General features: G+C 44.3%; 1 protein-coding gene across 1 annotated transcript in view; it reads left to right on the top strand.

Moving 5' to 3' along the window:
- The window catches only part of DROSHA (drosha ribonuclease III), a 417,719-nt gene that overhangs the window by 50,668 nt on the left and 349,554 nt on the right, over window positions 1-17,497 (top strand). Inside the window, exons 4-5 of the mRNA XM_068236738.1 lie at window positions 1,580-1,817; window positions 5,100-5,241. Of these exons, the coding sequence (XP_068092839.1) occupies window positions 1,580-1,817; window positions 5,100-5,241 (380 nt within the window). The remainder of the gene's footprint in view (window positions 1-1,579; window positions 1,818-5,099; window positions 5,242-17,497) is intronic.

The following is a 17,497-nucleotide window of genomic DNA, read 5'->3' as shown; positions in this document are numbered from 1 at the left end:
ATTTACTACATACTATTATATGTCACTATGGTTCCTCTTTAAGCCGTCCTTAACCTCCTGAGCGGTATGGACGAGCTCAGCTCGTCCATTACCGCCGGAGGCTGCCGCTCAGGCCCTGCTGGGCCGATTTTCCTCAAATAAAAAGCAGCACACGCAGCCGGCACTCTGCCAGCCGCGTGTGCTGCCTGATCGCCGCCACTCTGCGGCGATCCGCCGCGAGCAGCGGCGAAAGAGGGTCCCCCCAGCCGCCCGAGCCCTGCGCAGCCGGACCAATCAGTTCCGGCCAGCGCTAAGGGCTGGATCGGAGGCGGCTGACGTCAGGACGTCGGCTGACGTCCATGACGTCACTCCGCTCGGCGCCATGGCGACGAGGAAAGCCAAACAAGGAAGGCTGCTCATTGCAGCCTTCCTTGTTAATTATGCTTGCCGGAGGCGATCAGAAGAACGCCTCCGGAGTGCCCTCTAGTGGGCTTTCATGCAGCCAACTTTCAGTTGGCTGCATGAAATAGATTTTTTTTTATAAAAAAAAACCCCTCCCGCAGCCTCCCTGGCGATCTCAATAGAACGCCGGGGAGGTTAAAGGGATACTGTAGGGGGGTCGGGGGAAAATGAACTGAACTTACCCGGGGCTTCTAATGTTCCCCCGCAGACATCCTGTGTTGGCGCAGCCACTCCCCGATGCTCCGGCCTCGCCTCCGGTTCACTTCTGGAATTTCTGACTTTAAAGTCAGAAAACCACTCCGCCTGCGTTGCCGTGTCCTCGCTCCCGCTGATGTCATGGCCCAGTATGGTCTGTGCCTGCGCAGTACCTAGTGACATCAGGGGAAGCGAGGACACGGCAACGCAGGCGCAGTGGTTTTCTGACTTTAAAGTCAGAAATTCCAGAAGTGAACTGGAGACGGGGCCGGAGCATCGGTGAGTGGCTGCGCCAACACAGGATGTCTGCGGGGGACCATTAGAAGCCCCGGGTAAGTTCAGCTCATTTTCCCCCGACCCCCCTACAGTATCCCTTTAAAGCAGGTCTGTCTTGTTGTATTCCAAGTCTTGGTGTATAAACTATTTTTACATCACTGTCGCTACCAAGAGTCTAAGGGCCCGTTCACACTCAACTGCGCACACAGCTTGGCACCACTGTTAGCAGTGAATTATGAAGTAGTGCAGCCCCATACAAGTGCATGGGGCCTTCTGTCTTCACCACTAAAAATACATTCAGATACGGTTTCTACAAAGTGCTGCATTTCACTACAGGTGGTGGGAAATAATGGTGTAAGTGGGCCCAAATTTTCAGAACAAGTAGGGCATTTTATGAAGTTTGGGTTCATATTTAGGATCACAAAACTATTGTGGATGCACACTACCTAGGGTGTTGTGGGTTTTTTTTTTTGTTTGTTTTTTCAGCCAGGAATGCACACGAGCAACTTTTGGATCAGTTTGAATACTGGTCAGAGGTTCAAACATACACTATGTACAAGTAAATACTTACGTGTTTTGCTTATTACTGAACCTTGTGTTGTGCCCAAAGTTGTTGTTTTTGAATTACCATCCTAAAAGTATTTAATTTGTTTATAATTTGTTATAGCCCATCTCCTAGTAGAGAGCGTAAGAGACCAAAATGGGAAGATTATTTTAGGGATAGCACTTCTGAAAGCTCCTCCTCAACAAGGGAAAAAAGTTACTTCTCTTTGAAAGACAAGGATTTTCTGGATGAAAGCCTTTTGGAGAGAGCAGATGACGAAGATGAAGATTTACTTAAGCCTGTATGGGTTCGCTGTACTCACTCTGAAAGTTACTATTCCAGTGACCCAATGGATCAAGTGGTGAGTATCATAGTCTGAATTCATACTGTTTTATGTGAATATTTGCATATCCGCATTTTTTTTATGTTGTATTTACTTGAAAAGTAAAGCTAGTGTATTGTCGATTAGCAACAAAAGCTATAATTTAGCTGCAGCATTTTTGTGCTTATGTAAGTTTACAAAAATAAGGCCTTGTTCACACTTGCGTTAAAGTGGCAAATGGATTTGTGAAAACTGATCTGATCACCGGTCGATCTGATCCGTTGCCACTCCGTTTCCAATCCACTGCTTCCGTTCAGTTTCCCCCAAAACGCCCCCACCCCCAGGTTTATATTTCTTTTTAGTCCGGTCCGTTTTCTTCACTAGTGTGAAGATGCATTCCGTTTTTCCTTTGCCACCATTGCAGCACTTCAGCTTCTCTTTCTGTTCCGCAGGGCTCAGCGGTCCGGAAAAATTGCTGCAGCAGGAAACTTGCGGATCGTGCAGAATGGATCCGTTTGAACAGATGGATGTGAACGGTTCCATAGGTTAACACTGGATCCGATCCCATCCATTATGATCTGTTCCCTTCCGATCTGGAAACGGACTGTTTTTTTTTACTCTGTGAACCAGGCCTTACCTTAATTGTTTAAAATGTATGTCTGTTTGAAAGTGGAACGTACATAAGAGGTTTTTTACAAAGCTTTGTGATTTTAAGTGTTAGTAGGTTAGATAAGCACCTGAAGGCAGTTAGATTGTGTATTTACATGATACTGCTTTTTAATGCTCATGGGTACCTTTAAATTTGTAGTCCAGATACATTTATAATAATTGTATAGACATACAGTCAATAAAAAGCAATGCATCTGAAATGATATTGTAAGAATAGTTGATTTATGTATTATAAAAATAACAACTTAAAGATCCAACAGAAACTAGTGGCAAATTCCTCACTGCTACACATGCTGCAGCTTCTTCTTACACTCCTCTCTGCTCTAGAAGTCAGCCAGGCCAGTTACAAAGCCCACATCTGGAGGTAAGGCCAATTAAAGATCCCAGCCATAGCCACAACTCCCTAGCAACTAAGGCTAGCATTTTACCAGTTTAATCTTATTTACATAACTTTTATGATTGAACTTCTTTAATATGTAGTTTAGTTTGAAAAAAATGTCACTGACCAAGGGTTTGAATTGTCAGCCATATATAAACAAAATCAGTTGTAGAAAACAAGTTTAATGTTTTAGTTTATAGTTGAGTTTATAAAAATAAACTTATTGGAAAATGGACATGTATAACTTGCACAAAGTTCTACCTGTTAGGTGCACTGAGCTCCAGCACCAAATTAAACCTCCTCATATGGGGATTTCAGTTTTCTTTATGTACAAAATATACAAGACTGTTTTTTTATTACATAACGTATTTTTCTGACCGTAAGACACTCACTTTATCTTTCCCAAACGTGGGGAGTGAAAGTTACTACATCTTATGGACCAAATACACGGAGTCCCCGACTTACAAAGACCTGCTGAAATGAACCGCCGTCCGTGTTGGGAACACCCTGTACTGTACTCACCCATGCAGAGTAATCCACAGCGTAAGCATGCTTCTCACCTGTTCCAGGCAGCTGCAGCGATTAGCGACGTCTCCTCCCTCACAGCCTCCTCTAGTGCTGTCCTCTCCTGATCGCATCATTACACGGTTGTAATTGCAGACGTCCGGAGCAAGTGAACTGCTGCTTTCATTTTGGGCACTAGGCACTCTGCACAAGGGAGGCACGGAGAAGGACAAGGGGGGGGGGAGGGGTCACAGAGGAGGACATGGGGCGGCATGGAGGGCGACACAGGGTGGGCATGGTGGAGGGCACAAGGGGACACTAGCACAGAGGAGCACACGGGGACGGAGTAGTACAGAGGAAAACACTGGGACGCCAGAGGTACAAGGGGGACATAAATCACAAGGGTGACACAAGACTTACAAGGGGAGCATAATGATTTGGGGGGGGGGGGGGGTAGAAGATCCACAAGATGCCCCTGTGCCAAGGATGCACTAGGTTTAGTGTAGTTTTTTCCCCTGGTTTTTGTCCTCTAGACCTAGGTCTGAAAAAAAAAACGGTATTATAGTTATTAAATGTTTACTGTATTGTATAAAATGTTTTAAGTAGTTTAAAACACTTTAAAAGCACTTCAAAAACAACCAAAAACATAGTTTATATTAAATGTCCAAATACAGAGTTGTCTGCACGGAAATCGTTTATCCAGATTTCACCATGTGTAATACAGGAATCAACTTACAAACAAATTCAACTTACAATCTCCTGGAACAGGACCTGTCCCCCAAGTTAAATATGTCCGCCCCTGTGGCTCGTATGCAGTCTAAATTACCTGTCCCGCTGGCGCGACTCCCCAGCTCCTCCACCGTGGACCCGTGTAGCACCAGGCATGCTTGTGTGTGTGATGTAACACATGCCCCACATGTTACACGTGCCATGTGGTGGTGGACACGGAGGTGATGGCAGAGTCTGGGAGTCATGGTCGATCCAGGGATGTATGAGCACCTTTAGATATACATTTGCTATTACACACCCAATTAATTATCTTTTGAGTTTATTTTCCGATCAGGTTTGCTTTAACCACTTAACAACCAGCTGCTCTTTCCTTTGTTTCCATGGGCTGTTCCATGTTAGTTCACGGAGGGAGTCTCCGTTAACAGCCTGCGGCTCGCAGGCTAAATGTAAACACCTAGGGAAGAAATCCCCGGTGTCTACGTTGCATGGCGCTGCTGTCACAGCAGTGCCGTAAAGGAGATCGGCGATCCCCGACCTCTGATTGGCCGGGGATCGCCGGCATCTGATAGGCTGAAGCCTATCAGAGGCGGTACAGGACGGATCGCTGTCCTGTACCGCCCATGGGAAGGAGGAGAGGGAGGGAGGAATAGTGCTGCGGAGGGGGGCTTTGAGGAGCCCCTGCTAGGCAAAAGGCAGCGGCGGCGATTAGACCCCCCCCCCCCAGCAGGACATCCCCCTAGTGGGGGAAAAAAGGGGGAAGTCTGATCGCCCTGCCTGAAAGCAAAGCTGATCTGTGCTGTGGGCTGAAGAGCCCATGCAGCACAGATCGGTAAAAAGTCAGCCGGTCCTTAAGTGGTTAAGAAACGTTAGTGCTCATAAACATCTGTGTATTGTTAAAATAGTATTATGGAGTTGCTTCTGGTTTTGAGTGTAGTTGTGAATATAAATGCAAGTCGCTACAAGACTGTCTGTAGAAAAATACTTCATCTATAGAAAAAATGTGATGAACAATAACATGGCACTCTGATATGTCTTCAAAGGGTGACTCCACTGTGGTTGGAACAAGCAGGTTGCGGGATTTATTTGACAGGTTTGAAGAGGAACTTGGCAAGCGTCAGACAAGATCTAGAGCTGCTAGGCCAGCCTGGGAGCCACCAAAGACCAAATTAGATGAGGATTTTGGTAAGAAGATCTGTTCTTGTGTGCTCTTGTTATCTGTTTCATGCTATTTTTATAGAAGAGAAATGTTGTCACCATCTGTGGATGTGTTTTTAAGTATTGAGTTGTTTGGTAAGCCTGCCACTATGCAGACATGGTTACTTAAAGTGTAAATATTCTTGGCAGCAAGTTTAACATGTGGCATGGTATGTGTTTGGCAAGCTGCATGTATAAAAATTATTTATATTTGTAGCATGCAAGAGGAAAGCATACATTTTTATGTTGGCATTCTGTCACTTTTAACTACTGCCAAGTTGTACGCTTTAGAATATTCATGCTGAAGACCCTATCTGACACCACATTCAACAATTTACATGCGGGAGGAAAATGACTGTTACACTATCATTGGAGTAATGTACATACAGGCATCATGTAAGCATGTCTGGCCTAAACACATAACGTGGATACAGATGCCTGGGCATTGGCTGCTGTTAGGAAACACATCTACAGATTGATCTACAGATTATGTTGAGCATACTTAATATCTGTAATATCACTGATGGTCAGCTTACTAGGCTTATGCTGATCTAACTTGAATTTTAAAGTAAATCTAGACTATACTTTTTGCCACCTGATTCTGTATCTAAATGAAAAAGTAGGATTGGAGCAAAATATCATCAGATCCATCTTTTGAAAGTTCACTTAACACCGTGTGTGTCCATGTGTCTTCTGGTTGTGCTGGGGGAGGGTGGGGTTCAGGGTGAATGTATGGTACTGCCAATCTGCACCGTAACACCGCCTAGAGCCTGCACATCTACGGAATACTGGCTGCAACTCTGTTGATGTGAGAAAGCTATTGCTGCTGCTGTCAGCAAAGGGATAACTTTGCCTCTGTGAACTCCATACAAAAGGCTTTTCACTTAAAGGGGTTCTGTTAGGGGTTTCTGAGGAGAAAAACAGACCCTTACCTTGGGCTTCTATCAGCCCCGTGCAGCGGTAATGTCCCACGCCATCCTCCTCCCATCTGCTGTTCTCCGCCGCCGGCCCCGGTCTAAGCGGCATGGAATCGAACTGCGGCTGCGCTACAGTGGCCGCGCACCCGCTTGCTTCCGCCTGCGTCATCGGAAGCTTACTGCGCAAGCGCAGTACAAGGCTCCGTTGTACTGCGCCTGCGCAGTAAGCCTCAGATGACGCGAGCGGAGGCACGGCAACGCGCATTATTCGTCTGTGTGACAGACGAATAATAGCCCGGTGCCGGCTGCGGGGAACGGCAGATGGGAGCAGGACGGCGTGGGACATTACCACTGCAGGGGGCTGATAGAAACCCCAGATAAGTGGCAGTTTTTCTCCTCAGGAACCCCCACAGAACCCCTTTAAGTCTTCCTCACTGAGAGAGTTCACTGAGTTCACTGACCAACGTGTTCCATTGCATTTCATGTGACTCCAATGCTTCTTTCCTCCAAATTGGAAGGAGGACGTATTGGAGTCACATGAAACGCCGCAACATGACACACAATTTATTGAACTGACCATGTCCGCTTGATCAGTGCTGAACACAGGTATTCGGAAATATCTGGGTCTTGAAAATTCTCTATACCTAATTTGAACACAAACACTACTTAGAAGAGTGACAGATTTCATAAGTTACTTATCAAAACGGGGATCAAAGATAGTCAATGCAGCTGTTTTATGCAAATGACCTATAGTAGATTTAAGAATCCGAATAATTTATTTTGCCAAGTACAAATGGGGGGTTGTACACAAAATTGGTTTGGGCTTATACCCAGTTCTGGAAGGAAAGGGGGGAATAATGTCCAAGCCAAGAGAGTGGCAAAGGTTCAGCAACGATGACCCAGTTCTTCATGGCTGATGCTGCTGAGAATCCTGATTTCTGATATCTGGTAGTGCTGGTCAAGGTGTTCCAGGTCAGAAAGTGCAGTAGTGTTAATTTCTGTGGTGGGTCCCGACTCCTGGGCAGCATTCAGCAGGGCTGGCCAAGATAATCTGGCTGTCACAGAAGCCTCCGCTGCGGTGGCCTTTACTTTAGTGTCTGGCATCATTTAGGGGATGAACCAGAGGTGTCTCTGCTGTGATGGAGCAGCAGCAGCCGATGGATGGATGGAGCCAGCATGCAGCGAGGCTAAAGGTTTCCTGATCAGTGCTGTGTCTTCCTACCTCCGTGGAGCCCTGATCTCCTGGGTAGCAGTGGTGGACTCCACAAGGCCTGTACCTGCACAGACAATGGACCCAAGCAGCGGCAAGGTGGAAAAAACTCCAGGTACTGGACTCCCCACAACCCGCACCAGCGTCCCAGGCTGCACCGGACCACACTGCACACCTTCAGGGGGTGGGTGGGGTTAACAAAGTGATATTCGTCCAGATAGGCTCAGGTGGTTAATATTGCACTACCTAATTATTTGAGCAAACTTGCTGAACCCGGGTTCTAATCCCTGAGTGCGTCCCTTTGTGATCGCATCAGGTGATATATCTACTATAGGTCATTTATACCTCTACTTGCAAATACTACTGGTGTATGCTATATTGATACATTGCTGATTTATTCCATTGATAGCTGGTGAATTGTTAGGTTGAAATGTTTTTTTTTTTTTTAATCGAACACTACTCTTTTTGATATACAGCAGTAATCCTTCTGGCCCTGGACACCTCCCCCACCTCTCCACTTAAGGATGCATGAACCTACATGCTTGCTCATCCCTGAAGTTGTTCGTAAATAAAAACCAAATTCCTGATCATTTCTTGGCTCACATCAGTCATTAAGCTGTGAGTGTAAGAGGTCAGGAGCTTTCCTTGTCTCTCTCCTTCTCTCTTTTTATCCTTATATTTTGTGTTTACTGGAAATATGGGGATTTTTGTTACTGTGTGTGCACCAATTAGGCTCAGTTCCCACTTCCAGTATAAACTTACCAGTTCAGTAGGTTTTCAGCAGTTCCAAGAATCACAGGAAGTGGATCCTATTGTTAAAAATATAGGGTCCACTTCCACTTGTGCTAAAAAACGTAATGCAAAGTCCCGACTTTCTCCCTTTTCCCGGACGAGCGGATGTGTTGCCCATATCCACCTATAGTACTCACACATCTGCCCCTGACACAAATGCAATGAGAAAATGGAGTGGAGAGGACACTGCTTTACTCTGTGCCGAACGGTCCGGTCAGAAGTGGAAACTGAGCCTAATGGTTTTAGGATATTTTAACTGATTAATTTTCCTTTGATAAACTTTGATGCCATGCATGATCATGGGACATACTAAATTTACCACTTCACTCCACAGGCTGTTTTACCCTTACCGCCAAGAGCCATTTTTACTTTTAGCACTCCTTCCATTCATTTGGCTATGTTTGAATGTGGAACAGAGGCGCCAGCAGGATAAAATGGAATAAATCAGCAATGATAAAATCTTTAAAAATGCTTGGAGGAAGTGGTAGACTTGCCTCCCAGAAACAGACAAGAGATCCTGTCTTCATATAAATCAATAAATTTATTATACGGTACCCCAAATAACAGTGTAACGCGTTTCACAGGTCAAGCCCGCTTCATCAGGCAAACAAAATGGGGACAACAGGATTTCTGTAGTATCAGATTTAGCGCCTCTAGTACAATGTAAGGCGGCAATATATGTAGGTGTAGTTTTTCTGTTTTAAGTTTTTTCTTTTCTCATTGTATCCTATCGATAATTACAAGCCCTTATTTGCAAAAATAACAGTAATATATAAATGCTGTCACTTTTTTTTTAATAAGTGTTTAATTTTGGTAACTACGGGACCTTGTGTAGCAGGTCTTTCATGTATCTTAAAGCGGAATATAACCCTGCATTTCAACTTTGCTCTAAAATATTATTTACAGCATATTATATGCAAAAAGCATTTTTTTTTTACTAGACCAGCATTGGAAGGGTTAAACACAGACGTTTCAAGTTCTGTGGAGAGATATGCAGAAGTTCAGATTGTTACATTCTATGTATCTATTGATAAACAGTTACACACTCTTTGGCAGTCCTCCAAGCTCCTTCTTAGTCAGAGAGATGAGTCATTCAACACTTAGATACATTTCTGTAAACAAAATGTATCTCTTTTCAGCTTCGGATGCGTCTGCAGAAATCTAAGGCCTCGTTCAGACTATACGCGCTGCCGTGCGCATTTTGGCAGCGCGTATAGTGTGCGACACGCAAGAACGGTAGAAGGGCATAGACAGCCCTTCTACCGTTCCCATCATATGCGCTGCGTGGCAGCGCGATTGCGCTATTGCGTACTGCACGCATTTTTGTGAATCGCAGCGCAGATCCCATTCATTGTAATGAATGGGATCTGCAGCGCAGCGCATAGGAACTCAGATGGCGTGCGGTTGGACGCATTGCGTTCCGATCGCACCGCCATCTGCGCTAAATGATGTGAACGAGGCCTTAAGGAACTTTAAAGCCCTGTGTAACCCTTCCAATGCTGGTCTAGTAAAAAAAAAAAAAAATGCTGGTTGCATATAATATACTGTAAATAATGTTTTAGAGCAAAGTTGAAATGCAGGGTTATATTCCGCTTTAAGTTTGTAATGTGTGTTTTTGTTGGTGTATAAACAAACAAACAAAAAGGCTTGGTGACTTATGGTGCAAATTGCAAGTGAAGCGTAATGGCACTTCAGTTATGACATTTTCTTTAATCAAGAATCATGCTGCGGAAATGTATCTTTGTATTTTAATTTGCATTCAGCTATGAATTTGTGAAATTGTTGTTGGTACTGGTTACCTAATTATAGTTCTTTCAAGAAAACAGTTTGCTGAACTCCATGTCCACTACACAAGAGTACTAGACTCCCATCTTCCTTCTGCACAGAGTAGGAAGCCTCCCCTTTATGTTTTATGTTTTATGCAGGTCTGAGTTTGGTCTAGTGATTTCAATAGGCTTGATAAACCCTGTTTACAGTTAGGCCTCTTTCACAGTGAGATGTTGCATTTGATGCGACGTTAAAGTCGCACAATGTGCCCCTAACGCAGCGCATGTAGGTTATGAAATTGGACGTTATTTTGCACTGCGTTATGTGTCTCTTGGTGTGCCGTTTTCGTTGCATACTGATGGAACAAAAACGGCGCATGCGTTACATTTAAATAAAATAAATACATTACTGAGCATGTGCAACACACATAATGCAGCAGATACATTGCTAAACGCACAGCATGCAGCACTTTTTAATGCTACACGTTACACACTAACGCAACGTGTGCACTGTGAATGTCACACAGACTTTGCATTGCTGTGCGTTACTCTGCGTTAAAGTATTTTATAACGTGCGACTTTAACGTCGCACTGTGAAAGAGCCCTTACTGACCGAGGCTTGTGTTTGGCATCTGTTGTTTATGTGTGCACATAGGAAGGAAACTAATGTACTTTATTCCCTTGAAATGTATAGAGCTGGACGCTGCATGCATATTTTTCTAATGAAGGAAAAGTTTAGTTAATAACCAATATGATTATTAAGATTTCTTAACACTAATAGCACATTTTTCTACCACTATAACAATTTAACACTTTTCTTACTAGTTCCTAAATAGTTCTAAGCCTTTAAGAAGTATTAGCCTACATAAATGACTGGAATTTTGGTGTGTTCCAGTTTAGTCCCTTTTACCTCATTAAAGAGGAGTGGAAAAATGTATAGTACCTGGAACCGTCCATAAAGAATAACGTACCTTGAGATAACTCAACCTCAAGGTCTAAGGAATTATTCTTAAGTTGAATTAATGCATCATCAAAGGCAGCCTTTTCATACAGCTTTCTGAACTTACTCTGGCTCTACTTCCATTTAAATGATTTCATTAATCCCCCAGCCTCATGAAACGTTTTTCCACAGGGCACTTGCCAGTGTTATAATATATCATTAACCTTGCTGGAAAGACAATTTCAGCATATTAGATCTCCATTAGAAAGTGTTATCAACTTACTTTAGTGTCAGCCTTTTATAAACTATAAAATGTGGTAAGAATGTATATAAGAAGCAAACTTCACTTACCGGTATTTTCTGAAATCCGTAATGTAAGTTGAAATAAGCCATAGATTCTATAGCTTAGAATGTTAGTTGATGTAAAAGCTGATGTATCTCTACACAAGTTGGCATTGGAAATGTATTGGCATGACATTTGTATTTGTGCAGTGGCTGGATCGTGTACAGGTTAAGGACTCTGCCTCTGGCACAGGAGCCCAGGGTTCGTATCTTAGCTCCTCATGTTCAGTAAGCCATCACCTATTCAGTAGGAGACCTCTATTTTTAAATTTGCTGTTTGTTGCAGTGTTGTATCTTGTGGTCCGCAAAAGACCAGGGCTGTGGAGTCAGTACTAAAATCATCCGACTCCGACTCCTCAGTTTATGAAACCTCTGACTCAAACTCTGACTCCAGGTACCCAAAATTGCTCCATCTCCTTAGTCTAATACTTACCAGGGCTGTGTAGTTGGTACAAAAATCATCCGACTCCAACTCCTCATTTAATGAAACCACTGAGTCCGACTTCAACTCCAGGTACCCAAAATTACTCAGTCCCTGACTCCTCGACTCCGATTCCACAGCCCTGCAAAAGACAAACCCTGCAGATGCAGCTTTTCTGGACAATGCATTGTGTTGCCATTCATTAAATGCATATCTGCACTATTAGTAGCAAGCCCTGTAGTGGAACTTGACACATGCAGAATTGGTACACTCTATCTGTACAATAAGGATTTGAGTTTGCGTCGGCATATTTGTAAAGACAGAAAGACACAAGAATGTCTTTTTGAGGTGTTCAACCTTGTGCTTTTTTTTTATCCAGTGGGTCAGAGTTCTATTTTCTGCCTGCATTTCTGAACGCATTCATGAGAATGTTAAACTGTATTCATCTCCAGCCGTCAAACTGTCATGTCTCCAGCCGTGGCTGCAGCTACTGATAAAATAGGAGGATCTGGAGAGCGCAGAGTAGTAGGATGAATGCAGCTTCTGGGGCCATGAGTCTGATGAGGGCGAGACGCTGCACACACTGGGGGCTCTGATTGTTCAGGGGAGCTAAAGTGATGCAGTTGCCCAGAGCAACCAACTCTGTTTCCCCATTACTCGGGTAGCTTTGGATTACAGCACCACTGGAAGTTGTTGTCAGACCCTGTGCTTCTCTGATACGTTCACAGGTCTGGGCTGCAAAGTGCTGAGCATGTCCTCTCCTCTTATGCTGGATGTACACAGGACATCAGCTGTGTACAAGAAGTAATGATGCCGGGGCTGATAGTTCTTAGATTCATAAGGGACATAATTGTAGGCTGGTGTTTTGGTAGCATATCCACAGGGCTATATCTTTTGTGTGCCAGGAATAAAAAGTTGCTTGTAAACTGAGATGAGCTTAAAATTTGAATTTGCATGAATGTTGTGCTCTCAAGAACCAGAAAGGGGGATGGAACTGGAACTTTGCATATTTAGAAGAGCAAGTAATGAGTCATGAGGCTCCTTTCATCCTGACCTGTTGCGTTGGATAATATAATTGCATGGCAATGCAATTATATTGTATGTTCACATTAGCTTGTTAACAGTGCGGTGTGATGAATTCCACCAGAATGACACACAGCATGCTGGCGCAATCACGGATAGTGGAAATTGTAGGTTGCGCAATTGTGATCGCACTTCCTAGTAGAAAAGGGCCCTTACTTCCCCACCCGGCTACTTTTTCATGCCACCCGGCTGAAAAAAATTTCTGGGGATAACACTGAGATTACACTGAGATTACACAACTTACATTCAAAACTGATGCAGTAAAGGAGAGCATTGGCTTCAAGGACAGCCTGTGCACAGATTGTTCAATACTAGTGTAAGGCTTGGTGGTGTATTCTCCACAGTCAGCATGCAACGCATGAGCTGACGTGGAGGAGGTACACACACTAGCACAAAGAAACAGGCTATCCCTAGTATAGTGGAGGGGAGGACTGACTCCAATAGGAGATTGTGGCGCACAGAGCCGGTGCAGATCTGACAGCCACAAACAATGCTTTCGTTATAACGTCTCAGCGCAAAGTAGCGCTGAGCGCATAAACCAGAACTGAGGAGATCAGGACAGGTAGACAGAATGAACGCTTGCTAGCTAGCGGCTACTTAGCGACAGCAAGCGTCCAAAACCAGACAGACTGGAATGAGGTAGCCAATGCGTTGCGGCGATGGCGTGCCTCACAAAGACAGGACAGGATAGTCAGGAAATAGCAGGATCGAGATAGATGAACGTAACACAGATAAATATACAATAAGTATGTTTTCCTAGCGTAATACAATTACAGCTATCAATGAAACTATTTGTAACGTCTGACTAACATATGTATATATCGGCAATGAACCGATATATGACATAAGCAGGAACGCTGACTAGGACTGGAGTAATACAGGGAACAGGACTCAGAAGGATTCGCTATCTCTTCGCAGAGATGAACGCAATCCACAAACAGTAACAGAACAGGATTCAGAAGGATTCGTTATCTCTTCGCAGAGATGAACGCAATCCACAAACAGGACCAGGAACAGGATAACTAGCTCAGCACGGGTGCTCACGGTACGCGCAAACTACCAAAACATGCTGGAAAACTGACTAACTGAACACAGGAAATAAACAGTTCGTGTACGTATATATCAGCGACACTGATGTATCAACGTAACACGAATACAAGGAAAATAATAAACGTGCTGGTATGCATATATATTGGCAATGAACCAATATATGATGCAAAACCAGCAAAGTATCTTTAGAACAAGAAACACGATCGGGGGCTGAAGCGACAGCAAGACGGGCTTAAACTGAAGCTATGAAAACCCAAGGAAACCCTGCAGGAAGCAGATCTTTATACTGAGGTCATCCAATGGGAGCAGACATGCAGATTCCCACACAGGTGAATGATAATCAGTCACAAGCTGACAGCAGGGAAAGACAGACAAAGCTATGCAGCTTGCATGGAAATAGATCAGAACTGCCTGAGCTGCAGCACTACTACTTCCAGCAACAGCTGCTGCAGCAGCGATCATCACAGTACCCCCGCCCTTAAAAGCGGATTCCAGACGCTTTTCAAAACTGAAATTCCCAACAAAACAGTCCGACTGATAATTCATGATGACAGGGACAGCCCGGCAAGACCGAACTCCAGAATCAGTCCCCACAAGACTGGACCCATCAGAACCAGAACCCACAGAACCATGCCCATCAGCACCACAAGCCCCAATGCGACACCCATCAGAACCATGATTTCCAGAAGAAAGCCCTCCGAAATTCCCTGAGCGATACCCACCGCCCTCCAGGAACCGTCCAGAAACGCCAAAGCCTTTGCAATGCCCACCGGTACTGTCTTTACCAACACAAAACCCACTGTTAAACCAGTCCAAGGCACCAGGACAAGTTTTCTCAGAGACCCCCCAGAACACCTCGAAGCTCCAAAGAGATCCCCATAGGTCAGAACGCCCCTTAGGCTCACATGGAGAACCACCAAGAACCCCCATGGAACCCAGGGCAACTCCCGAGTCAGGGCCACAAGGACAAACATCAATATCAGGGCTCCCAGGGACCAGAACCACCTCTGGGCATGCAGGCAGACCGGCAACATCAGAACGTGTTCCCACCAAGGAAGCATCAGAGCACGCTAACACCTTAGACACACCCGGGCACTCTGGCACACAAAGAACACCTGGGCACACCGGCACAAGAGAAACCTCTGGGCACGTCAAGGAACCGCGAGCCTCAGGGTCAGCCAAGACAGGACCAAAACCAGGACCGGCCAAAAAAAAATCATCATGACTAAACTTCGCAACTACTGGACTTTTACACGAGAATGCTGGATCAGACTTAGATGTCGCTGATTCCAGCAAAGTCAGTAACAAATCAGATTCAGGGGCACTAACAAGACAGGACAAATCTTCTGATGTATGCACTGAACCAGATAGGGACTCCACAACTACCTCTGGACTGGACAGAGACTCATTTAATACACTGGATTGGAACTCATGAGGCGCTGCAGAACAAGTCAGTATTGCAGCAGCCCCCACTGGACTAGGCAAAACTGAGGAATTCCCTGGACAGGAAGGGGACTCTGGAACCTCTGCCACAGCGGCCAGAGAACCAGAATCTTTCAGGATACAGGGCTGGGTTTCAGGAACACTCATCAGACCGGACTGAAATTCTGAGATTTCTATTATTTTGACCAGAGAATCAGAATTATCCATGTTACAGGGCAAGACTTCTGAAACATTCAGAGGACAGGGCTGGAGTTCCTCGGCTGTTACAACACTGAAGAGGGACTCAACATTGGTTAAATCAGACTGTGTACAGGGCAAGGTATCTAACACAATTGCTGACGAGGACAATATTTCAATGGCTTCTGCTTTGCTGGGCAGAAATTCACCAAGTTTTATTAGAGCAGACTGTAATTCCAAAACAGCTGCTAGACAAGTGAATATTACTGCAACACCAACTGAGGTAAGCAGTGCCTTAGACCCTTCTGATAGAGGGTTTGAAATATCCAAAGTACTGGGTGAAGCATAAGACTCTGCGACCACAGCTTCACTGGACAGGATCACTGAACAGTCCATATTGCAGGGCAAAACCATGGAAGCACCTGCTGGACAGCATAATGATTCTGTGACCTGAGTTTCATTGGAGAGATCTACTGCACAATTCATGGTACAGGGCAAATTTATTGGAACATTTTCTGAACAAGGTAATAATTCTGCGATTTCAGGTTCACAGAGCAGATGCTCTGAGCTATTCACGAACCTAGAGCGAGGTGTAGAAACAGGAAAATCAAGACACAATGTTTGCGCATCTGAATCACCATTCAATTGTAAAATTGGAAAATTCAGATGCTGGGGTTCTGAGGTTTCTGGACAGGATTGCTGGGACTCGGAAACTGATGTAGTGCATCTATTGGCATCTGCTGGATCAGACAGGAGTTGAACTTTATTAACACGGGTAATTTCTGCAGAAGTGTTTGCAGAGACAGGCAAGATTTTTCTGGTGTCTGTTTCACTGAACAAAGACTCATGAGTACTGGCTAGGCTGGACTCAGAAGTCAGCAGGACCTCTGGATTCTCTGCTGAGAAATTTGTGCAGGGCAAAGTTAAGAAAGTATCAGTGGCTTCTGTTTTACTGAGAAGTAACACTTGAGTTATCCATGGTACAGGGTGGAGTTACAGGAACATTCACAAGACATGGCAGGGACTCAGTAACTGGAGAAGTGGGACAGTCTCCAATTGACAGTGTGTCTTCCCTGGTATCAACTGATTGAATCGCATAAAAATCATCCAAAATCATTTTCCACACATCGATCAATGGAGCCACAAAGTCATACCCACACACACCAGTTTTTATTAGGTTATAGGCAGACTTAATGCATGCATTCAATACTAATTCACTTTTTGCACTGTAAAATTGACAAAATGAACTTGAATCATTCTTCCATTCATTGACCAGAGCTTCCATCTCTCCTTTCTCAAATGGAGGATTCCAAGCATACTTAACAGGCAGATCACAGTTTGCAGATATGATTGTGGCAGGGACATATATTGGGTTAATTAGCAGGTGATTGGCAGATTCCTTATTCTTAAGAATCTCTAATACCTGTAGCAAGTGTTGAACTGTAGTGTATGCAAACTTTCCTTGCTTCACAAATAAGTTGATTTGTTCAATACTCTGTAATATCTCCTCATAATCATACTCAGATAATTCTTTTAAACAAAAATCTTTATTTTCCCTAGCCAGTGATGAAAGTTCATTAATAGTTTCATAAGTCCATTTAACTCCCCTGAAAGACAATTGCATTTCATTATCTGTTAATGGCAGAATCTCATTATAGGTCTCAGTCGCTAAGGATAACGACTCTGCAGATCGGACACGTTTCTTAGAACGTTTGCGTTTTGCCTTAGACCCTGCTGTTTTCCCTGCTGTTTTTGGTGATTTATTCAAGGCTGCAGGAAAATTATCAGGAACACTCTCTGCTTGCTGATCATTTTTGCAAACAATTGAAGGAGCAGCTGATTGGCCTGCTGCCAGGAGTTCATTTAGAGGAAAAGGCAATGGATCTATGCGCAACCAGTTATGGATCACAAACGCTAGAAATTCCAGCGGTCTCTCATTCAAATCGGAATGATTGAGAACATAACATGCCCACTGAAGCAATTGCCCTTTAAACCAAATATAAACTAGCTGGAGTGCCCAGGTTGAAACAGGAGTCGCTTGGAGATCGGGATTGGCCAGGAACCTGGCACATTCAGAGAAAAACTCATTTTCTGTTTCAGGGT

This window comes from Hyperolius riggenbachi, chromosome 5, assembly GCF_040937935.1.
Source record: "Hyperolius riggenbachi isolate aHypRig1 chromosome 5, aHypRig1.pri, whole genome shotgun sequence".
Lineage (NCBI taxonomy): Eukaryota > Metazoa > Chordata > Amphibia > Anura > Hyperoliidae > Hyperolius > Hyperolius riggenbachi.
Note: the sequence above shows the minus strand (reverse complement) of the source record. Positions and strands in the feature narration are given on the sequence as shown.